General features: G+C 48.1%; 1 protein-coding gene across 5 annotated transcripts in view; it reads left to right on the top strand.

The window, feature by feature from the left end:
- PTPRF (protein tyrosine phosphatase receptor type F) overlaps positions 1-25531 on the top strand; it is a 201061-nt gene that overhangs the window by 102238 nt on the left and 73292 nt on the right. For all 5 annotated transcript variants that reach the window (XM_078885304.1, XM_078885320.1, XM_078885308.1 and 2 more), the window contains exons 5-6: positions 11055-11243; positions 12552-12560. In XM_078885304.1, coding sequence (XP_078741430.1) covers positions 11055-11243; positions 12552-12560 — 198 coding nt within the window. The remainder of the gene's footprint in view (positions 1-11054; positions 11244-12551; positions 12561-25531) is intronic.

Below are 25531 nucleotides of genomic sequence, written 5' to 3' on the forward strand. Positions count from 1 at the left end.
CACGATGAGCATCAAGGATATGGACTTTGAGGGACATCCTACAGCCCATTGCGCCGTAGTTCTTCACCAGAGTCTCAACCAGCTCCACTTAGTTTTCGACGTTGTGATTGCCCAGGAAGCCACGAACCACTGTAACAAAGCTGTTCCAAGCCTATTTCTCCTTACTAGTGAGCTTCTTGAGAAATTCATTGCACTCCAGGCTCTACTTTATCTGTGGTCCGAAGAAGACACCGGCTTTGACCTTTGCCTCAGACAGCTTAGGGAAGAAGTCTTGAATGTACTTGAAGGCTACATCATGGGACCTCCTTTGCCAGTGTAGTGACATAGAACGGTCACTACTGTGTCGGCCTGTACGAAGGCTGGGGGCCCCAAGGGGGTGCCTGGGGGGTCACGTGGTGGAAGGATCCGGACCTTCCCAGAGGTGGGGGAAGTGAGGCGTGTCCTGGGAAGGGAGGCGTGGCCTGAAGAGAGCCAGCCACGCCGGGGCGGAGCCAGCCACGCCAAAGCAGATATAAGCGTGGTGTGAACGCAGAGCGAGGCTGTTGTACTGGACTCCAAAGTGAAGACATCATCGGTCGTCAAGTCCCGAGTCGTCGTCCTGGGCCAGGCAGGCCGTTGCCTGCCTGGTCCAGTCTGTGTCGTGTTCCAGAGTGTTAGTGAGTTGAGGAAGGTGGTCACCACCTCATGTACAGTGTTATATTACTTACCGTTTAATAAATAGTGTTGCCTCCAAGCTGCGTGTGTGTGCACCTAATTCGAACCCACTACATTTGGTGTCAGAAGGTGGAAAAATAAATTTTGCTAGGTGTTATCCTAGAGAAGTAAAATGGGCACACGAAAAACAAATATAAAACTCATCTGGATGTCTTCGTACGACGGGGACGGTGTGACGACTATCCTTCGGACAGCCCCGGGGATGGCAGCCCCGGTGAGAGAGAGAGATGGCGCTGCACGCGGAGCGGCGGGACTGGCATCGCACCGCTGCTTCGCCGCCATCGGGAACGGAGCAACGGAGCCGCGGGGAGAGGACACCATCGTCGCTGCGGGGGAGAGGACACCATCGTCGCTGCGGGGGCTGGCGGGGGAGGCCCGGGCATGCGGGCCACGCGGTGGGCCCGCCATTTCGGCGGTTGGTCGGGGCGCGGTTCCCGCCAAAGCGCCGCTCCCGCCATTTCGGCGGCTGGTCGGGGCACGGTTCCCGCCAAAACGCCGCTCCCGCCATTTCGGCGGCGGGTCGGGGCGCTGTTCCCGCCAAAACGCCGCTCCTGCTGCCGAAATGCCGCTCCCGCCGACATCAACGCCTGCGGAGGGGGAGTTCCACACGTTCGGGTGGCGCCCCCGTCTTCTGCTCGAGCGCGAGAGGGTGGATGGGTTCGCAAGAGCAGGCCATATTCACCATGCAAGATTCTTCGGGCCGTCCCAGTGCTCCACCTTGCCGCCCTCCGCTATTCACAGTTTGCCAGGCGAGTCGTGACATGACAAGCACCCGTCCCCAAGAAAAATAATAATAACTTCACCCATCTTGCGTGTGCCGGGTTGCGATCGCGGGTGTTTTTTTTTACTCGCTGGTTTGCGGAGCGTGTTCGTCCGGTTGTGTGCGTGATAAATTGGCGCGGCTTCCATGCGGGTGTCTGCTTGTAACAAGTGTTGTTGTTAATTACGACGTCGAGATCGGTATCTTCTGGGTGTAGTTAATGATTAATTCGTGGTTGGGTGTCCCGAGCTCTGTTGATATCCTGTAGGTTGCCGTGTTAATGACTCGTGTTGTTACATCGTTTTGTTGCGAAATCGCCATTGTTATTGTGTATACTGTATGGAGTTTCGCTCGTGATTGTCACGTGTAACTGTAAGAAACTTTGATCGTCATTGTTGCCAAGGTACAGACCGTATGGAGCTTTGCTTGGAATTGTTAACAGTGTATGGACTGTTGGGTACTTGCTTGTGATTATTTACTATGTACGGATTGTCTGGAGTATTGATTGTGTGTGTTGCCATGTGGGGACTGGATGGAGCATTGCGCCAAATGATTGACTGTACGAATTTCATATACTGCATATACTGTATTAATCAATTTGGCGATTCTTGGGGTTTGTGTATAGTTTTTTTGCTCTCAAAATTCGAATGCCCTGAGTCCCATGGTTAATGTTGAAGGGGTTTTTGAAATGACAGGTTCGGTGTGTTTCAACCTCACTGGTTGGCTCCTGTCCGTTGTTGCACAGATGATGTCTTTTGTGCAGGAATGCCCCTTGTGTTCTACATCAATCGGGGGTGCGTTTCCGTTAATTGCTGTCAAATTGCGTTGCTCTCTCCACTCGGTTGGTACAGCTGCATGCTGCAATGCGAGTCTCGGAGATGATGTGTACGGATATGGGATGTGAGGTGTATTGTTGTGACCATTGAATATTCGGGATCGTCACAAATTGTGCGTACCTGTTCGGCATTGGATCAGTTCTGTGGGGGATCATAATTCAAATTGTATGTGTTGTGATGGTGTTAAATTGCGATGGTGACATGCTGCCAGGGATTTGGAATTGTGGTGCTGGCTGTCACTTATCTTGGGGCGCAGATCCTGACCAGGATGGCCCAGTGAGAGTTGCGTGCCTAACACGAACATTGTGGTCCCGTCATGCTGTGTCTGACGGCTTGACCTGACAGCCCGGAGATCGAGACACTCCGTGGTTTGTCTAGCCTAGTGGGCTGTGCGCTCACATGGCTCAGAGAGTATGGTCCCGTCATGTTGTGTCTGACGGCTTGACCTGACAGCCCGGAGATCGAGACACTCCGTGGTTTGTCTAGCCTAGTGGGCTGTGCGCTCACATGGCTCAGAGAGTTTGGTCCCGTCATGCTGTGTCTGACAGCTTGACCTGACAGCCCGGAGATCGAGACACTCCGTGGCTTGTCTAGCCTAGTGGGCTGTGCGCTCACATGGCTCAGAGAGTGTGGTCCCATCATGCTGTGTCTGATGGCTTGACCTGACGGCCCGGAGAGTGAGACACTCCGAGGTGCGTTGAAACAGTGGGCTGGAGATTCGTAAGGTTCAGGTGGAGTTGTCCTGTTACGTTGGGACTGTATCCCTCAGTTTTTAGGGTGCATGTTGTGCAGTGAGTGAACGATGGGTCGTCTCAGCTCGGTCGGTACAGCTATATGCTGCGATGCGAGTCCTGGAGAGAGACTGGGTCGTCTCAGCTCGGTCGGTACAGCTATATGCTGCGATGCGAGTCTTGGAGAGAGACTGGGTCGTCTCAGCTCGGTCGGTACAGCTATATGCTGCGATGCGAGTCTTGGAGAGAGACTGGGTCTCAGCTCGGTCGGAACAGCTATATGCTGCGATGCGAGTCTTGGAGAGAGACTGGGTTAAAATCCCCCTGATATGGCCGTCGCGTGCTACTGGTTGTGACGCCGCGTCGGAAAGGCGGTGGGGTGGTAACATGGAAATTCCCCCCCCGATATGGCCGACGCGTGCTACTGGTTGTGACGCCGCGTCGGAAAGGCGGGGGGGTGCTAACGGGTGACTGTCATGTCCGAAGAGCGGAGGCGAGTGTTCGTTGAGTGATGCCTCAGGAGGGTTTGGTTCTCGTCACAGGAGGCAGTATCTACCTGGCACCTTGGAGTCGCCGGTTATGCCGACCGGCTATGGACTGGGAGGGGAGTGGAGCATGCGTCAGCTACTCCTGCTCCTCCTGTTCTGACTCCTGGGGGGAGGGGCCGTGCCCTTTGGGCCGCTTCTGGTTCCCCAGGCCCGGCCACATGGACTCGTTGAAGACTGGCTGCTCTACATGCCTCTCAGACTCCTTGCTCATTGCCTATGCCGTCGTTCCAATGGCCACACTCACATGTCGGTGCATGAGTGGTTCTCACGGGGAGGCTGTGCTGGAGCGTAAGTGGGTTAGCCAGTTTTCATGTATATTTGTTGTTAATTCCCCGTTTTCTATGCGGTTCCCTTTTACCCTCGTCGATTCTGTATATATTACGTGATTGTATTTCTTATCGGTCGCCGGTCATTTATTGATGTTGCTGGTTCGGAGGCACACCTTTTCGATGTTTCACAGTTGTGTTACAGCTGGGGACGGCTGTGTGTTTATACAGGGGGGGGTGATGTAGTGACATAGAACGGTCACTACTGTGTCGGCCTGTACGAAGGCTGGGGGCCCCAAGGGGGTGCCTGGGGGGTCACGTGGTGGAGGGATCCGGACCTTCCCAAAGGTGGGGGAAGTGAGGCGTGTCCTGGGAAGGGAGGCGTGGCCTGAAGAGAGCCAGCCACGCCGGGGCGGAGCCAGCCACGCCAAAGCAGATATAAGCGTGGTGTGAACGCAGAGCGAGGCTGTTGTACTGGACTCCAAAGTGAAGACATCATCGGTCGTCAAGTCCCGAGTCGTCGTCCTGGGCCAGGCAGGCCGTTGCCTGCCTGGTCCAGTCTGTGTCGTGTTCCAGAGTGTTAGTGAGTTGAGGAAGGTGGTCACCACCTCATGTACAGTGTTATATTACTTACCGTTTAATAAATAGTGTTGCCTCCAAGCTGCGTGTGTGTGCACCTAATTCGAACCCACTACATTTGGTGTCAGAAGGTGGAAAAATAAATTTTGTCACTGTATGGTGCCGGCCCTCCCGGGCCGGCACCATACAGTGACATCGGGGATGTCACTACAACTGTATTCATTCATGCTGTTGGCATTTCGATGATTTACCATGATTTAGGGCTGGAGTATGTTTCCAAAATCTATTTCTTGTCTTGATTTTACCACTTGGTATTTTTTGTTGGGGGTTTGGGGGATGTTCCAGTGAGGAAGAGCTGAGTTTTTATTTTACTCCACTCTCAATGTAAAAAACGTTGCGTAATCTGACTACCTCTATGAATTACAGTGTCTCAAGTGAGGCACTGCTCATCTCTACTCCCGGTCCCAGCTAGTGGTGTAGTTTCATAGGACAACCACGATGGGTTTCCTACAAAGTGTTATTTGATTTATAAATCAAAAAAGTATGATTGACCACGTCTCTCTCTTGAAAGTAATTTAAACTCGCAAACCTCTGACTCTTGTGATACCTGGACTTATTCAGCCAGGATGATTATGCTCGCAAATGGAGCTGTGGCTCATTGCTAGCAAACTGTGGTATCAACCTGCTAACCCAAGTTGGATTCCTGGACGAGGCTAGCATCATTGGCGAGTTCACCGATCGTGGCCACCACTCCCCCCCCTCTTCCTTCACTAACCCTCCCCCCCCTCTTCCTTCACTAACCCTCCCCCCCCTCTTCCTTCACTAACCCTCCCCCCCCTCTTCCTTCACTAACCCTCCCCCCCCTCTTCCTTCACTAACCCTCCCCCCCCTCTCCCTTCACTAACCCTCTTCCTTCACTAACCCCCCCCCCCTCTTCCTTCACTAACCCTCCCCCAACCCGCACTGGGCCAGCTTGGTGAAGTAGAGCTTGGGGAGGCGGATTGCCGAAGGGCTCGTGAATTATACTACGCTTACGTTACGTGCATCAAATTGTGCGTGTGAGAATCAATTATGATTAATAAATTAATGTAAATTAGGTTGATTTAATCTCTCAATTACCAGCACTGTGCTGTGACTTAAGTATTTGCTGCATGATCTATACACATCGGCTGCTGCTGTCACATTAACCCAAGTTGCTGACACAGTGGTTTCTCTCTTAATTTCAGAATCCTTTGCAGCTCCTAAAAATGAAAGTTATCGTATTAAGTAATCAACTGGCAAATGCAAAGTAATGGTAATTTGAATGCACACAATAAGTGATGTATCGCGCTGGATGTCGATATGGACTCGCAATCAGAAGGTCATGATTTAAATCCCAATCAAGGATTCACTTAGCCCATTATCATCATCATTATACACTTAATGAGGCATCGATTTATCAATTAAAATCGATACCTCGTTAATAATACATGCATTCAATTGTGCATGCGAGTGTTGATTCTTTACAATGTTTGCAAATTAGAAACTTATGTTACATTTATGCTAAATTAGCAGACAATTGACCAAACGAGACAGAGAAAATGGGGAATTGTACAGAGACATGAGAAACTTGACCATTTATTGTAACAGTTAATGGACTCACCAAAGGGGGATGTCAATTGATCCTTATGGCCGAGGCAATTAAATATTTTATATACATTTTATACATTGTAAAGAATCAACGTGACTTTACCGACGTGACTTTACCGAAAGAAGCAAAGAGTATGGATTTCTGCAGTCACGAAAGCTTAAAATCAAGATTAAATATTTTATTTCTGGGACAATAATTTTTCCAGGGGTGTACTTAACTCTGCGACAGGGGTACCAATCAATCCTGAAATCAGCGCCGCTCCGCGATGTCGAAATGCAGCGAGGACGATTGCGCTGAAACCCTGAATGCTCACATATGCACCATAGTGCATCGTGTACAGCTCGTCGAGATGAGTCGATTGCCGCATCGCCGACCATTAACAGACTTAAAATTAATGCATCACAGACATTATGCGAGAGCCGGGGTACTATGGTACCCCGGGGTACCGCCATAAGGTTCAATTGTTACTTGCCTAATCATCATCATCATGACTGGTTGATCAAATGAGCAGCAGCATTAAGTAAAATCATCAGTGGCTGTTGTACTGTCAATAGACTGACCCTCGCCATGGGAATGAGGAATTTCTACTCCTGGCTTAGGATCTAATTTGCAGTTACACATTACTACACAGCACAGAATTCACGCACGTACAAGTAGGCACACACCTGCATGTAGTTTATATATACAGAGTGGCTCAAAAGTCAGGGCACAGAGGGTTATTTTCTTTATTTTAACACTGGCTTGAACCATTTTTATTGTATTTTCTTTAATTTAATCCTTTATCTATTATCATTACAAGCCTACATACCAACCTTTCCATTCGCCCCCCCCCCTCTCTCACCAGTGCTGTGAGACCTTGTAAGAGGTGCTTACTCATTTTGTGACCTTGGGATGGTCCCACCATGGGATAGGTTTCAGGCAGAAAGAGATATAGTGGCTGACAGTGATGTCTGTGAATGAGTGAGTGAGTGCGTTTCTATGGCTGTGTGTGTGGGCATATAGTTGTGTTTGTGTATGAGCGTGTTTAAATGGCTGTGTGTTTATGAGTGTGTGTCGTGCAGTGTATTCGTGTATATAGTGTGTGTGGCAATTAGTGTTTGAGTTTGTATGGGTATGTGTGTGTATATGCCCAGTCACCGCATGCCTAAACAGCTTTTGTTCGGCCGGATCGAGGGGGCTAAACGGGCGCGGCACGGGCTAGAGAAGAGATGGAGTGATGTGGTACAGGAGGACTTGGAGCTGAGTGGACTTGCCGATGACTGGTACCAGCGGTGTCAAGATCGGCCTCAGTGGAGGAGGCTCGTGAAGGACGCTACTGGGCAGTTGGAGGCAGTCGCCCTCCAACAACAACGGAGGGCGGAGGAGCGACGCTCACAACAACGAACGGAGCGCCGGGTGGCTAAAGCACAGCAAGTTGGTACAGTAGGGGGCAAAGGTGGTGCATCAGCCAGTCATCTCGGTCATCTCGGTCAGTCGACCCGTGGCACCTGCTGGGTCTGCCCCGTGACCTCCTGCCAGCGGGCGTTCAACACTTCACGTGGCCTCAAGGTGCACTTGGCCTGGCACAAGCGTCGTGGTGACGTCACCGCCACTTAGTGGCGAATGGCGGTTGTTGTTGTTGGCAGAGTGCGTGTGTTGTGGGATTAGGGTATATGAGTGCGTGTATATTAATTTGAGTGTATGGGTGTGTGGGTATTGAAGTAAGTTTGTTTCATTCAGTAAAGTTATTCTATTGTTGGCTTGGGATTATATGTGTATGAGGGTGTGTGTATTTTATCTGTGGGGAGCGGTAGTGTGGGGGTTAGCGCGCTTCGCTACGAACTTGGCGACCCGGGTTTGATTCCCACTCACGGCCAACACCAGTGACAACACCAGTTATCTAGTTCCGGTTTAGCAGCAGAAGTCTCACTCAGAATCAGCCGAGCAGCATCTTTTCATTGGCTGTGTAACGCTGTGTGGAAGCTACCTGATCTATCGCTGCATACAATGCTCCAGGTCTTCTAGGCCACAGTTATGGCCTCCCTTCTATATGCTTGCGAAACCTGGACCCGTCTCAATGAATGCTTGTGGTCATAGCCACCCACTCCCTCATGTGCCGTGCCGGCCTTCATAGGTGTTCGTCAACAGCACTCGCTGCAAGTCAGTTACAGGCTATATGGGGGATCTTTGTCTATTGGTGCTGGTTGTGACGTCACTGCCACTTAGTGGCAAATGTTGGTTGTTGGTGCTCTCACAAAGTTATCAAGACACTTCATGTTCAATATTACTTTTATAGACAAAAATAATATAAATTCATCTCATGAAATGTATATTTTGACTTGAACTAAACACGATCAAACAACAAGATTATCACACTCTCAATTACCTCTAACTGTATACAAAATAATCATGAGCGTTGTTGTGGAGAATATAAGTAACAATATAAATTAGCAAACAATAAGCCTCGTTCATGTATGGTATCTGCTGATGAACTGCATTTTGCATTCGCCAGCATCGGTTCAAGCAAGCCTGGGTTTGCTGATGAGACACTGAATGTGAAAACCAGTCCAGACTTTGCTTGTATTGAACCATCGTCGGTAAAATTATGCACTCCCAGAAGGCCTCGTGGATGATGGGATGTGTCAATAATACTTGAAAATTGTATTCTGAAAGGACAGAAATGAAGGAGGTTATTGTCTGCTTATTGATGTTGCCACACAGTCCAGTACAGCACGCACTGGCCCTGAGCTCCAACTCGTCTTCACCTCTGCTGCCCCCTTTGTTCTCCACGTGAATAAGGTCACACCTCCACCGCCATTAACTTCAGTGTATACGTGCTGTCTGCTAATTTTCCCACAGTAATTACACATCCCTTTAACACCTGCTTCCCCCCTTAATCTGTCAAACATCAGGGTTCCAGCCACACACAGCAGGCAGTTTAATTAACAATTGTTCTATGTTATCGGGTCAAGGGGGGAGTAGAGCACGTTTACTGATTTGTGTGCATTTGAGGTGTTTATAGTAAAACATGGGTGTGGATTGTGGGTTGATGCGTATTTGATATGCTAAGGCAGTGGTTCTCATTTGTTTGAACCGAGTGCCCCCTTGCCTGACCCAACATGGTTCTGAGAAATAAATGTATGAATAATGAACATCAATATTTAACCAGTTGTCCATTTTGCGAGGTCTCATAACTAGCTTGTAACTGCAAGCGAATAAAAAAAACCCAACAAATGCTCTGCATTCATAACGTCATTTGTTCGCTGCTCGCTGTTTACTCTTGGAAACCACTTTTTTTACAACAATGAGCTTAGAAAGGTATTTTATATCGTTCTAGGTTACCATGTGGATTAACATTTTTTCTTTATTTTATATTGGCAGATACATACATGATTATTCAGCAATTACTCTCTTGTATGATATAATTTCACACGTTTATATATCATCTCACGTATCCCCTTAGGACATTGCCATGTACCCCCAGGGGTCAATGTACCCCTCGGTTGAGAACCACTGTGCTAAGGGGTAGTAAGATGTTGGTGATTATTGTGCAGTGGTTTTGAGTGTGCAGGAAACTGTGGTGTTTGAGTATGGTGGACACGGAGTTGAGAGTACTGGGTTCTTACCCTGTTCGAGGACAGGGGGAGAACCCAGGTTTGAGGTGGTGTCTCATCACATATATATATCACTAGTTGTGGTTCTGGTGATATGTTTGGTGGCATTGGTGTTTTTCTACCCAATTATATTCCATTTGGGCTATCGGCTTCAGGTTGTGATTTGTTTTTTTCCATTTATAACCTCTGTAATATCACAAAATGTCAGATAAGGACCCCTGGACATCATAAAAATTCAGTACTCCTGAAGTCCATTCAATAGCCTCTTGCTCATACTAGGGATACAACACCCATTATATGCCCTACAATTAATGCCTGCATGTAAATGAAAACAAAATCCCAAGTCCTCAGAACTGGGTTTGGTTTGTGCAGTCACCAGTGACCTGGCTGATGCCATCAACTTGCTGCACTTAAGAATCCAGTTTAATTATGGGTGGCTGATACCCAGTTTCAAACTCATTGTGTCTGATCCAGTGTCTGACATGGCCATTATCTACTCTCTGAGCCACTTCTGCTCTAGATTTGGGCATAGTGGCACACATTATACACAATTGTTAAACTCCTAAAACCTACTGGGCTGTGAGATGGTCAGGAAATATAGTCTAGGAAGTGTGTTTATGAACTTGTCTGTGCAGACATTTAGCCACAAATTCTACAATGTGCCTAGTGTACTCTGGTTCCCTACCACACAAAACAAAACACTCCTTAAGAGTATGTATGCAACGTACATAGCCAACCATGCGAATCGGAGGTAAAATTATCCAATGGCGGAGCCAGGATTTTCAGAAAGGGGGGGGCAACCCCTCCAGCAATGAAAAATGATAGAGTTGTTAGTTAGTAAGGACTTCTCCCTTGCTTTTTGTTCGACGTGTGTGCGGCGATGGCGCAGCCATCGATCGAGGGTCGAATTCGAACCGCGTTGTGTAATCGGCATCGCGCTCGCTGAAGGTGAATGCCTTGAGGGAAGTCGTGGACTGTATACGCAACTGTGCACAATTCTGTGAGTCACTTATAACTGCTTTGCCGTTACTTATTGCCAATTATGGACTCAGACTATTGTCCTATCATGTCAGAGTCCCTGGCATGTAATAATATGCTACACAGTGGCACTGGGGGTCGCAAAATCCCGATTTATTACTAATAAACCCCAATGATCCGATCGAAATTAGGGATTTTGGGGGGGCACGTGCTACCCCCCCCCCCCCCGCAGGCTCCGCCAGTGAATTTCAGTGCACAACCCTTCTGTAAAACAGTCTTGAGACTCAGCGAGGCCTGTACGGATACATTACTATATTATTATTATGATGCATCGTTGACTCCCAACTCTGCTGCTTCTGCTACTACTGCTGATTCTGGTGCTTCTGCTGATGCAACTGCTGTTGCTGCTTTATCCACAGAGGACCAACTACCGATGGGCTTTCCTGTAATTGACAATGGCCCTGTGCTGCGTGTGGTGGAGCGTACCCGCCTGGCCACCATGCTGTGTGTTGTGAGCGGCACACCAGACCCGGAGATCACGTGGTACAAGGATTTGCTGCCCGTCGACACCGGCTATAACCAAGGCCGCATCAAGCAGCTTCGCTCAGGTGAGGCTTATCTTGGGTTCACGCCTATGCCCAGGTGGTACTCTCTTTGCCTGTGATGGTCTTGTGGAGTGGTGGCATAATGATTTGCGCATTGGGCTGTGCACCTTTCGACCTTAGTTCGATTCCCAGCCACAATTCACATCAGTGGCAAATATCTGATCTTGTCCTGGGTGTAATCTAGTGCAAGTTCAATTGCAAGTTTCTTTTGTTAAATCAGGTGAGAACTCAAGAGACCATGAACGTCTCATTTGAAAAAGTGACCTGGAGCATTAGTCTGCCAGAAGGCTGCAATGATTGATATGTACACTGTGAAGCTCGGTCAACTTGGCCTTAAACGAGTACCTAGTCCAGTGAGTGAACATCAGCACTGGGCTAACAAAGGCGGCTTGGTGTGGTGCTGCTTACAGCACCCCTTGTGTGCCGTGCCGGTCCTAATAGATGTTTGCGAACAATACTTTCCCCAGCAGCCTGTGGCGATATGGGAATCTGTGTCTTTGTAAATAAGTTATATGTGATGAGTTTGCCCAATAGCAGGCAGCTGTAAATGAGAAGCTACTATGAACATGCATAAATCAGACAGTGAGCCAGCATCTGAGGACATGGGTTGGATACCTGTAAATGTCGTACTCGAATTGTAAATATGGGTCTACTCTCCAACAAACTGGTGTGCTAAAGTAGTAACTAATTTGGCACGTTTTGTGTATGTGATAAACCTTACTAATGGCTGTGTCGAGTGGTGGTGGGTTTAACGACACATTTATATTTAACTGATCTAACCCAAGAAAATATGCATCAGGGATACCTGAGTATAGTGGCACGCTCTCTCGCAGAGTTCACAATGACGTTCTTGGATACACTGAGGAAACAACACTTCTGATGTCACATGTATAAGCCGTGGGGTATGGTATCTGGAATTCATAATGACCATGCCAGTTTCATAATAGCCATGTCAGAGGCACTGCGTGAGTTGAGTTTGAGCCCTGGGGTTGGGTGTCACTCTCGTAGATTCATAAATGGGTATCAGCTACCAATGCTGAGAACCTGTGTGTGAACCATTTTGCTTGGCACCTCTCTATTACAACGGGCTGAATAAAACTACTTTGCCAGACATACTGAGCCAGCAACCTCAGGTCCTCAGTTCAAGTGCTGGGTCTGGGTGTCTCATTCTCTCTGAGGGTTCATACTTGGCTGTAACGGAGTTCCTGTGTGTTGAAACTGTGCGTTTTACCACATGTCAAGTGTAACCTAATGTGTGTCCTGTTTGGTTCTTGCCTATTTCTCCTCCACACTGTTTGGCCGGGCCCTCAGAGTCTTTTGGTGAGTTAATTTTACACATACACACAAACATACACACTTGCACAAATTCACACGTGCATGTATAGACACCCACAGGCACAGACACACCTCAAACACACATGCAAACACAGCTATGCACGTACACACATGCACACGAGACCACTTCAAATCTTGGTGGACCCTTCCCAAGTGAGCCAGGGAACAGCCCTAATTGCACCCCTCACCTCCCATATATGACCTCTAACCCTGTCCCTATTGCCCTTCCACACAGGGCCTACTCTTATCGATCCTTCAACTACACACACATTGACATGAACCCTGTTCAAACTATAGCACCTTGCACGTGGGCCTTACCCTTATCCATAATCCCACCACTAACCCTACCCCTATCCCCTACACATAGTACCTATCCCTAGCTTTACCACTCTGCACACGGACCCTACACCCACCCATAAACCTACCTCCCATATCCAACGGCCTTACCCGTAACCCTCTACTATTGTGCCCTACTCTTACCTCCACACATAATTTCCACTGCTACCCATGCCATCATCCTTACAGAACCTACTCCTACCTAGAACCCTACCACCCTCTTCACCTTTCATCTTTTATCCCCCTCCACTTGAGTCCTCCCCCTACCCACTCTACCCCTACTACACTTAACCATACCCATAACTCTACTAGCACCCCTGCCCCCATCCTCAACCCATAATACTATGCCTACTCCACATAAGTTGCCTCCTTTTATGGGAAAAGTGTACAGGGGAATTGGTACGTTACTCATTGTGAACCAATCACAGTATAGGTGTTCCTCGACAACGGTGTTTAGAGAAATAAACTATATAAATGTTTACCCATTCTAATGTTTTAGTTCTTGTTTATTTTCTCATCCTTATTTTTATGACGCCATGTATCTCGTAAGGGTGCTTTACTAAATATCAGATTTGACTGGAATTGATAAATAATGAAAGCAATTATGGAAATGTCCAAGCCACATGCACAGCGTATCACCTGCTCATTGGAGTGTGTGGTGGTGCTCAAAGTCTACATTTCTATAGCAGGGACCAGTCTGTCCATCGCGCAAGCAGTGTTGACTTCCCACAGAGTGAGACTACTAGTCATGCCATTACCTTAGGGGGTTGATGGTGCTGATGACGATTATGGACTGAATCTAAAATGGAAATTGAGTATGAAAAACCATTTGACTTTCAAAGTTACCAACGTGTACCAGAGTTAATTAATTAATTGTATTATAATTGATCTTAAACAATTTATGATGAAATCTATTTAATGTAAATATATGTGTGTTTTTTTTATTACATAAAAGAAAAGTTTTAATCACCTATTCCTGTGCCGTGGCTTGGGTTGTGGTGTAGCCCCGACACATGAAAAATGCAAGTAACGACGACTGGATGAGTGGTTGAGACTGATCACTTCAAAGGGCACACATTCAGCATTAAATAGTGATGAGGGGAGGTTCTTGTTTGAAGTGCAGCTTTAGCAGTCTGTACAATCACAAGGGATTTAAACTCTGTGTGTACACGCATGTGCACGTGTGCATGCGTGTATTTTTAAAATACGAGTATGCTTTTGCACGTTTATAATGTAATAATGTAGTGTATTTGTCCAGGAAAATATCAGTCTCTTTACTCTTTCTCGTGTGTGTGACTACATACCTTTTAATGAGTGTTTTGCGTGTCAAAGGAAATGTAATCCCCAGAGAAAATGCAGACGCATACCGGGGGATAAGACCCAAAGGTCTGCATAGATGGAGACGAACCTACTTGCTTTACTACCATCTACTGCCCAACTTGTAGTTCAGCACATATGGGAACTTCAGAAATCTACACGATGCACCATCCCTTGCCTCCAAAGTGCTATGATAGAATATCCAGAAATACATTGCATTAGCAGGATTGGGTGTGATTAATTACTTAGACCACTTTAAGGAGTAGAGGGGTCAACTTTGTTAATAAGAGATGGGTGTTCGAGCCTGGAGTAATGCCTTTGTTACTGTACACATCGAAGAACGTGATTTAAATCAACAATAAAATAAGCGTATGGAATTTGATTGCAGATGTATGTGGAGGTTAAGGCAAAAAACGTAGAACTTCAGCGCAGAACGTGGCATGAGAGCATTTGTATTCGTGATTACGAAGAGGAGGTTGTGATAAACGAAACAGGACATGTTGCTGAAACAAGCATTGCAATGGCATCCAGACTTCAGCAACAAAGGGGAAGACCTATAGCCAGATGGCAGTGGTGATGAGTTTGTAAGAGTGGGCCTCGGAGGCCAGGTGTTAAGTGTGCAACAGTTGTGAGGTCTGGCAGTGATAATAAGATGTGGTGCCATTACTGGCCTTGGCAATAATGACATCTTGAACTTGATGAATTGTAGTTGTTGAGTGGAACTGTCATACCTTTCAAATCCCAGTTGGTGGGGGTCCTTTAACCCACTGTACTCCATTGGTCAATGAAATTAGTTCCAGTTTGTTGGAAATAAACTTTGGTCATCCTTTTGAGAGATTGACCACTGCTATGGGAATGTGGAATTTTCACCAAAAGTTTAGGACTGCCAAAGGAAAAGAGCACCACCCACATGTGAGCAGGGAGACACTGTAATGTTTCAAATGCTAAATGAGAACATATCCTCGGATCTGACTCTTGTTCTGATTGGTATTTTTGCTGTATTATAAATGCCACATCAGTGTAGCTGTTCACCTTTCTAAATACAGTGGTTTGATGATTTCTAAATGATTATAGGGATTGGATTGTTTGAGCTTTAATGCATGAATTCGCTTCTACTGAATCAAATGTAATTTCAGAGTCTACATAAAGCCAGACATAATAGTATTTAGAACTCAATTAGGTTTTCTTGGAGAATCAGATTGTTAATTTTATATGGTCCTTGATAGAAAACGTTATATCTAAATCTAGCTTGTTCACATTGTTGTTTGGCCTCTTAAGTTTTCCACTATTCAATTCCCTTCTTGCTTCCCTGTGACGTTTGTGAATTATTTATATGCGTGATAGCAGGCAAATTTATCTACAACATTCAAATAAGTATATTTACAGCAAGATTAGAAGATGTTATCACAAAATCGGATTGGAAAAATGAAGGCATGAACATAAATGGATAGAATATTAAACACCACAGATTTGCACCCAATAGAAATAAACTATAGAATATATTTGAAAAACTTAACATGTAAAGTTCAAGGTGAAATATGAAACAAAAATCACGTGCAGTTTTCTAAACAAAAAATACATTGTCGGAGGAATCTTTGTGGAAAATACAATAACATATCTTTAGCAAATATTGAAGTTTGTTTTTGGATCAAAATTATGAAATAAAGAAGCACACAAGAGCAGGATGGAGACTTTTGGAAAACTAAAATTTGCTATGAAAGCAAGGCACCAGTGTGGTTCACGAAGAAAGCTTGCAATCCGTACATATTTCCTGCTGTGCCGTAGATCAGAAACGTGGACACATGATAAAGTGGAATAAAGGTTTAAAAATGCGTGAAGCAGCATTGAGAAATGCATGCTAGGAATGTTTATCATCTCTGCATTTGAACATGTGCTCTGCATATAGTGGCCATTGCTGTACGTATTTTTTACAAATGAATAATTAACGTACCCTTATAATACAAATATTTCCTCATTAGCCTTACACACCTTTTGTTGGGAAAGTTGTTGTTGTGGAAGTGCTTGTAGTGAGGATATTTTAATATCATAGTATGTCTAGCATCACATCAGGCCACCTTTCTTTCCACTTATATTTACGCACCACACCCGGTACTCGTTTAAGGGTTCACATGCCACTTGCGCTGGAGTTATCTATGGGTTCATAGCACGGTCTTCGCACCACTGCACCAGCGCTTCCCATGAACACATCTAAGGCAAAACAATATATTCTTGTGTGTTTACAGTTGCATGCATATACCATCCACTTATATCTGTACCTATACATAAATTATTATAAATGTACATACGTATATACAGTACCATGCATGTGTAGTGAGTCCAACTGAGTCGCAGACGTTGTTCTTTAGAGGCAACACTTTTATTGTAACATCAACCCGCTAACACAAAGGGGTAACTGCCCCTTCACCAGATACAGCCTAGGGTGGTGACCACCCAGCTAACTACTCTATACGTAGGAGTTACAGCTACGAAGGGTCAGACCCTCACTCGGGTCCCCGACCACGTGTTGATGCCTCATAGGACGTAGAGCTTCCAGCTTGTAGACGTGGAGCTTCAGCTTGTAGAATGCAGCGACCCCGGTCCCTCTCAGGGACCCACCTTATATCCCCCCGGGTCGGGGCCGCTCCGTCCTTGGCCCCGCCCGTCTTCTCGAGCGTTCTAGCTCCCTCTCGACGTGTCTATGGGGTCAACCAGAGTGCCATGGCCCAGGGCAACCCTGCCCCTGGGCTGACACTCTCCCGCTCCCCCTTGTGGGAGTCCGCACTACACGCCATGCGTGGTGCCCGTGCTATCCCAGCGCTCACCAAGCCCTGCTAGGGCTGGTACTACACCCGCCTACGGGGTGTACGCGATGACGGTGCATCACACGCCGTGCTGTACTCGAGCCGGCCTCACACAGCAACCCACTCGGTGCTGTCCGCGATGTAGGGACATCGCACGCCACGGCCCTCTTGGGCCTCCCCGATGTCACTACACATGTATGTGTTATGTAGCTCTCAGAGACGCTGTATTGTTCAGTTATATGTATATTTATTGTGAATAAAGTCCGCCGACTCACTGATAATTTAACGAGTAACCGCGAGTTGACTATATACAGCTGGATAATTTCTGTGACTCTACACGACGCTGCCTATGTAGTTGGCTGGCTACACAGGAGCGGACGCGTAGTAGTCACAGAAACAATATTAACTCTAGCCTCCAAGACGACAAGGTGCCCGATCCAAGATGATGAAGACAACCCGCTCCAAGACGATGACAGCGATGACAGTTTCTTGATTCCCCCACAGCAGCCCAGAGCCCTGTTCCACGCCGGCTTTTATCCTCTCCTCGACCCGGCCACGCCCCTTTTCCCGAACATTCTCTCACCTCCTCATCTGGGCCTCTCTGTCCCAGTCTCAATTATTATTTACGACCACTTAGGTCCCGTGCTATCCTTACGCGACCCTGTCAGTGCCCGTCGCGTCAATTAATAACCAGGCCACGAGGAGCAGTACTGTCCTTACATATATATAAAGAGTGAGTTCATAAATGTATGCGTATATGTGTACGTGTATGTGTGTGGACAGCTTCTATTCAATAATATAAAGACCCCTTCTCCTGCTGATGTGAATGTTCGTAGAAAACCCATGAATAAAACAGCCACGATGTCATGGCCGTCTTCACACACCCTGTCACAACACAACACCACACACGCACACACACCTGCGATATGGCTGTGCAGCTGGGTGGTTCATAATGGCCTTGGCAGAAACTTTGAGCAAATACCACTCAGATTCTGGAACTGATCATCGAGACGGCGCTTCTCTCTGGGAGTTCACATTGACAGTCGGGTTCATTAAGTTAGCTTCGTAATGGCTCTAGGAGATGATGAGGCAACAACTTTGGCGTCCTGGCTTGAAGTCTTACGACTGGGTGGCTCTTGTAGGAGGTTCACAATGGCCTGGAGACGTTAAGCAAATATTGCTTCTAGACCTTGGAATGAACACCTTGTTTAAGCCACACATTATTTAACTGAGCCGTTCTGTATTTTCACAATTGTATTGAATTCATGCATTTACATTTAAACATTTGCAGCTAGCAATGCATGTCCCTGTGTTGGAGAACAGCCTGGAAGATAAAACCATTTAATTACATCTGGGGCCACTTCAGTAGACCTGATTGTCCACCCTAGAGCCATACCTTGTAATGCCCTGCAACGATTGTCACATATCAAAGTGTCAAAGCTCAAATAAACCAATTCGTTTCATACTATACTCTTTGTTTTTTTCGATAAAGTCACGTAGGTAAAAAATAAATAAAATGTTAATAAAATAAAAATGAAAACAACTAAATTAAATCACGACGTTTCGGAGGCAACACAAGCTTCCTTCATCAGGTGTAAATACCCTATGTAATAATCTCTCATCACAAATAGCTCTCTCTACAGTAATTTTGCTATGCTATTTATTTACACCTGATGAAGGAAGCTTGTGTTGCCTCCGAAACGTCGTGATTTAATTTAGTTTTCATTTTTGTTTTATTTTGTTTTATTTTTACCTACGTGATTTTACCGAAAGAACCAAAGAGTATGGATCCTTGCAGTCACGAAAACTTCAAATCTAGAATTAGTTTCATACTAATTTAATATGATGCGTTTTGTTGGTACTGTCATTGGAGAATAGGGCTGATAATATGTGTGGCTAACCCGATTCAAACCCACGATATCACAATGGTGTAAACTTGAATCTCTGACCTCTGACCCCACTGGCCACCTTGAAACTTGAGTTCTGAAGTGTAGTGAATTAGTTCCAGCACAGTCGCAAGTCAAAGCCAGACTTTCCCCCTGCTCTAGTGAGTGTGAGTTGGTACTGACTCCTTTGGCGGCCTTGAACTACAAGTTACAATGCCACATTCCCTTACCAGGTACCCTTTTCTCCAGATGATGACGACTGTTGTCTTCCCTCCAAGTTTGAAGTTTTCGTGACTGTAAGGATTCATACTCTTTGGTTTTTTGATAAAGTCACGTAGGTAAAAAATTAAAATAAATTAAATCACGACATTTCGGGTGCAACACACTTAAGCGGCGGAGTGCTTTCGCTAAGTTGTCCTCACCTGAAGAAGGATGCTTGTGTTGCGCCCGAAACGTCGTGATTTAATTTAGTGAGATTTTACCTACGTGACCATACCGAAAAAACCAAAGAGTATTTCCCTCCAAGTGGTAGTTGTGTTTATTGACCCTCGAGGAATGCTGAGCGGTGTTTTCTCCCAACCAGGATTAGAATTTGTGACCTTGGAGTCCAGTACTCTGACCACAGTGACAGCGATTGCAAAATAATGAATGAAAATGGCATTGTGCAGATTTTTTTTTATTCCACAAAATCCAGCTCCGAGGGCTGAAAATGTGAAATGTACGAATGTCAGATAAACCTTTTGAGTGAGAAAGACACTCAAACCCAGGGGTTGAACCCAAGACCTCAGAATTGTCAGTTCAATGGCTTCGACATGGACATTACGAGCCAGTTTCGCCATCCAGCCACCGTTTTGTGATTTTATTTTTGTATATTTCATCGCCAGTGGTCCAACACCATTAATAGTTAATTTAAATCATAATAAAACACAGAGGGCAATCGCTTTATTTTTTATTTTATTATTTTTTTCTGTGTCTGCACGTGAAATATTTAAAGGCATTGCCTTTCGGGCTGGGAGAATGTGTTTGTGGGCATATAAAATACATATTATTTTGCTTTTGAAGTCTTTAATCGATGGGTTTCTCTGAATCTTAGAATTTCAAACACTGAAAGTGATCCAACATGTGCCATAGCTTGGCTGTTTGAGTCTCGGGCTATTCTACAGAATTTTAAATATCATAATTGTCCCACATTTTATGGCTATGTAAATATTCACAGCCTCTGCTATTCTATAAATTGTAATGATTTGGTGTCACAATTCAAGAGGACAGGTTTTTGCTATTGCGCCCCAGGTAGCATCTTTAGTGGCTGCAGGGTTTCCATTCGACCTGTAATGAGTCACTCACCACTCATTTCACTTCGCTGAAATTCGATGTCACAATTAGAGCTCTCTTTTCGATTTCAGAATCAGGTCTTTTTTTGTCTCTGTACCATCTCATCTGTACTGTCTCAGTCGTTTTAATTTGATACTATTTTCTCAGCACCGTCTTGTATGTATAATCTGTACTGTTACATATGTTTCATTTTTGAGGAAAGAGACTTTGAAATCATCGTCAGGAGTGTGCTCAGGTTTTATCATTTCAGTGATGAATTACATTTTCAAAATGATTTTCAGAAACATGCCTGTGAGTTGCAGACACGTGCAACTTTTGTTTCGCCTGTGTCGCAGCGCATGACAAATAGAGTAACACATACAGCAACATTGTTGCAAGAAAATGTATTGTTTGATTTCGGCTAAATAGTATGTTAAAGTCATTTATTCCTTGCCCCCCCCCCCCCATTGTTTGCTACTCATTCTCCAATTCTGCCTCCACCTCTCATTCACTCTTTCTCAGCTCGGCCTTCATTCTCTCCCCACTCGCCGTTGCACTCAATCTCATGCTCTCCTCTTGTCCCCTCCCTCTTTTACTCACTTCACCTCTGCTTTTTCATTCCTCGGCAATAGTATTTCATGAATAGCAATACTAATGCATGCAGTCAATTATACATTTGTAATGCGGGCGTAAACGACCTTCCGGATTTGACGTCACGGGGGGGAGGAGTTACGTCACGTGGGAGAAGGGTTCGGGTCTTTAAGGGGAGAAACCGGAAGAGGAAGGGGGGTTGTTGGAGACAGGACTAGGGTGAGGCCACGCAGGGCGAAGGCTGGGAGGAGTGGCGAGATCGCCACACACACTCGGAGAGCGGATTGGCACCGTCGGCCAGCGGTGACCAACCCAGGGAGCAGCGGCGAGGCTGCAGCGAGAGCAGCCAGCGAGGCTGCACGAAGAGGCAGCAGTGGGACTGTTCAGAGAGGGAGAGCAGTGGTGGAGCTGCAGCGAGGGCAGCCGGAGAGGCTGCGCGAGGAGATCAGCAGCGAGGCTGCTAGAGGCTACGGGAGCGACACGAGGAGATCAGCAGCGAGGCTGCTAGAGGCTACGGGAGCGACAGCAGCGTCGGCGCCGAGCGGAGGGTCTCAGAGGGAGAGAGCCGTGTGGGAAAAGTAGACGAACCCGAATAAAGGACACCAAGCCAGATACCGTGGTCGAGTCTTTTATTACACTGGTGTTGGAAGTGTAACGGCATGTCGAAGCAACTAAGAAAAAAGAATATTCCGACGCCATCACCTGCTTCTTTGTCCGACGACGACGACCTTCCTCCAACGATGGATTCAGCTGCGGTGGTGGAGGAGAGCCCTGCTGAAGCGAGTGCGGGAACGGGAGTTGAAGATGTCGCCGCGTCGGCGGGCCCGTCAGCACCAACGGACGTGGATTTCCGATGGGAACAGATGGCGGAGCAGCTTGAGACTCTCAAGAACGTACTGGCGCAGTTATGTCACCTCGTCACGCCGAGGACGGCGATGGGGAGAGCTGAGGGTGGTCCACAGGCCGCCGCCTTGCCTTCGCTGTCGACGCCATCAGCCACGCAGCACGAAGCCGCCATCTTGCGCGCTCCGCGGCGGGAAGCCGCCATCTTGACCACGCCGCGGTTCGACGCCATTTTGAACCTACCACCGGATGAACCATCGCTTGAGGACGGCGCGCTAAGGAGTCGCAGTCGGCATCTTACTACGGTCAAAGATTTCTCCATCGGGGGCGATTGGAGCGCTTTCGCCTGCAGATTTTTGGCGGCGGTACGTTCTGCTAGGTGGACCGACGCTGAGGCTTTGGAAGTTTTGCCGACTCTTCTTGATGACGAGTCGGTCAGATTCTTTCGTTCCATAACGGCCGAAAAGAAGAAAACACTACGTGGAGTTTTTGACGAAATGGCGGACGCTTACGAGCCACCTGATGATGCTCATCGCCGATTTGCTCAGCGACAGCGAGCGCCTGAGGATTCGCCGGTGGCATATAGGGGTGCGGTGCTGGAGTTGGCTATGGCCGCATATCCGGAGACGAAGCCTGACCTGCTCGAGCCTCTCATCTTAGGTAAGATGCTCGAGCTGTCTCGGGATCTGGGGATTCCCATGCCTGTGTGTGGCCACGAGAAGCTGACTTCCCGGGCGGCAGCAAAATGTCTAGATGCACAGTTTAACCTCCGCCGGTGGAAGCAAGTCGCGGCGTGGACGGGGGGGCCCATCGTCGAGGGAGGCGCCTTGGGTTGGGACCCTAAGAAGGCGGTCTACGTGCCGGATGGGGGGGGCCCTCAGGAGCTGACGGCCGCCTCTGGTCCATGGTCGGGCCGCGGTGGGCCGGCCCCGCGCGCTGCACCACCGGTACGGGCCCGGCAGGACGCTGGGCCTGCGCTACGGCGCAACGACGTTGACTGCTTCCGCTGCGGGCGTAAGGGCCACTACGCCAGGGACTGCTGGGCCCGCGTCCCGGGTCCGCCCCAGCAGGAGGCCTCGTCAACGGTCGCGCCAAAGAAGGAACCGCCAAGACAGGCAAGTCGGTGCGCACCAGACACCCGGCAAGGCTTTGCACCTCACCCATCACCATTGTCGTGCGATCCGGGTGTTGTTATTAAGGGGAGGCCATCGACGGGGCCTTGTCGCTCGGTGACGCAGTGGCGTAAATTGGCACGGAGGGTCGTCGCGGCCGCTACGGGTTCGTCCACTGTACCGGGGTCTATACAAGGGGTGGACGTGCGTATTTTGGTTGATTCCGGAGCGTCCGCGACTATTATATCGGATGTCATTTTCCATCTGTTGGGCATCCCACCGGGGGCCGTGCGTCCGGTTTACGGGTCGTGCGTCGCTGCGAACGGGGGTAGCATGGGCATTGTGGGCCAGGTGGATGCTAAAATATCTATCGGGGAAGTGTCGGCCTCAGGAATTGTGTTAATTTCAAGATCTCTGGCAGTTCCTTGTTTACTGGGAACTGATTTTCTGGCTAAGATGCCCATTTTGATCAAAATTAATGAGAATTGTATTGAATTGCCGGGTGGCCGTCAAATCTCGTTTCTGCCGTCGCCCTGGGGGCGACCTGCTCCTGCCGCACAGATGCAGGCGTTATCCGTAGTATCCGTTGACATTCCACCTGGCTCACAGATGCTTATTTCTTTGCGGTATCGGAAGCCCCTGCCTGATCGGCTAGGAGCGGTTGGGGTCTTGTTGTCACCGTCAGCCACGATAACGGCCGGATTGGCGCTGGTTGGGGCGCAGACCATCGTCCGGCCGGACCAATTACCGTTTTTGCAGGTGCTCAATGCGGGTACCGAAAACGTGTGTGTCCCGGCTGGTACGGTTGTGCCACATGCCACTACGGCATTTACGGCACAGGATTGCCTGCACAGCCAGGGCGTGGTTGCTGGTGTTTCCGAGCCGGTAGCTTCGGATAATCGCTGGATTGCCGACTTATGTGAGGAAAATTCTTCCCTGTCCGAGGAACAACGTTGTGCGATTCATAAATTGTTATTGACGTATTCGGATGTGTTTAGCTCCGACGATTTGGATTTGGGACGCACCTCGTTGCTTTACCATCATATTGACACAGGGGACGCTGCCCCTATTCGGTTGAACTCGCACCGGATGAGCCGAGCGAGAACACGTTCGGGGGGCAGTGGATGACATGTTGGCTGCGGACATAATATCTCCATCTAACAGCCCATGGGGCGCGCCTGTTGTTTTGGTCAAGAAAAAGGACGGCAAATTGCGATTTTGTGTTGATTTCCGGAAATTGAATAAAATATCGGTGGCAGATGCGTATCCCCTGCCGCGTATGGACGACTCCCTCGATGCCTTGTCGGGGGCTAAGTTCTTTTCTACGCTGGATCTCTCTTCGGGATTCTGGCAGCTTCCCCTTGACGAGCCCTCACGGGAGAAAACTGCATTCCGTACGCCGCAGGGGTTATTTCAATTCAATTGTCTTCCGATGGGGCTGAATGCGGCCCCTGCCACATTTCAAAGGTTGATGGAGCTGGTATTGACGGGGTTGCAGTGGGAGACATGTCTCATATATTTAGACGATATCGTCTTCAGCCGCACATTTGATGAACATTTACGGCGGTTGGAGGCGGTGTTCACGAGGATGCGTTCTGCGAATTTGAAATTCAAACCAAAGAAATGTCACCTACTGCAACGGTCCGTCCGTTATTTGGGGCATATCGTGAGTGCTGAGGGGGTGGCCACGGATCCGGACAAAACGGCGTGCGTCCGGGATTGGCCAACTCCGGCCACCGTGGGGGATGTACGTCGGTTTTTGGGATTCGCCTCATATTATCGGAGATTTGTTCCAAATTTTGCGACGATCGCGAGGCCTTTGCACCTCCTTACGGGTAAAGGACGAAAATTTGGTTGGGGACCGCCGGAAGAGGCGGCTTTTCAGGGCCTGCGCGATCTATTGGCTACGGCGCCGACGTTGGATTATCCGGATTTCGATCACCCCTTCATTCTTGATACGGACGCGAGTGACACAGGTATTGGCGCGGTGTTGTCTCAGTCTAAAGGGGGTGTGGAGTGCGTGGTGGCGTATGGTAGCCGGGTTTTGTCTTCCGCGGAAACCCGCTACTGTGTCACTCGCAGGGAACTTTTGGCTGTTGTTTTTTTTCTACGCCAATTTCGACCGTACCTGTACGGTCGTTCCTTTATTGTGCGTACGGATCATGCGGCCTTGCAGTATGCTCTTAAGATGGATCAGCCATCCGGCCAGTTGGCGCGTTGGTTGGACACGCTGCAATAATTTTCCTTCCAAATTCACCATCGGAAGGGGGTGCGCCATGCGAATGCAGACGCACTTTCAAGATTGCCGCAGCGCTCCCCTTGTGCGTGCGCGTCGGGGACGCATAGGTGTACGCCGATTCTATCCCCCCCTCAGCCGGTTGCGTTGGCCGTCGAGAGGCCGGATGCTCCGATGGAGCCGGGTCCGACTGATGGGGTTTTGAATCTGCCACGGTCTGTGTGGATTCGGGAACAAATGATGGATGAGTCGTTGTTGTCCTTACGGAAGCGGTCTGCGGTGGAGAGTGGGGGTCCGGGTACGGGTGGGGTGCCGGAAACCGCTCTCCGGGATGGTCTGCTCATGTGGAGGGAAGGATTCCAGGAACGCTGGCGTCTGGTTGTGCCAGCGTCCCTGCGATACGAGTTAATTAGGACTCTCCATTGTGACACGCTCTTACATTTGGGTGTGCAAAAGACCCTATTGACGTTGCAACGTCATTACTTTTGGCACGGCATGGCGACAGATGTCGTCGGGCACGTGC

The sequence above is a fragment of the Lampetra fluviatilis genome, chromosome 3 (assembly GCF_964198595.1).
Source record: "Lampetra fluviatilis chromosome 3, kcLamFluv1.1, whole genome shotgun sequence".
Taxonomy (NCBI): domain Eukaryota; kingdom Metazoa; phylum Chordata; class Hyperoartia; order Petromyzontiformes; family Petromyzontidae; genus Lampetra; species Lampetra fluviatilis.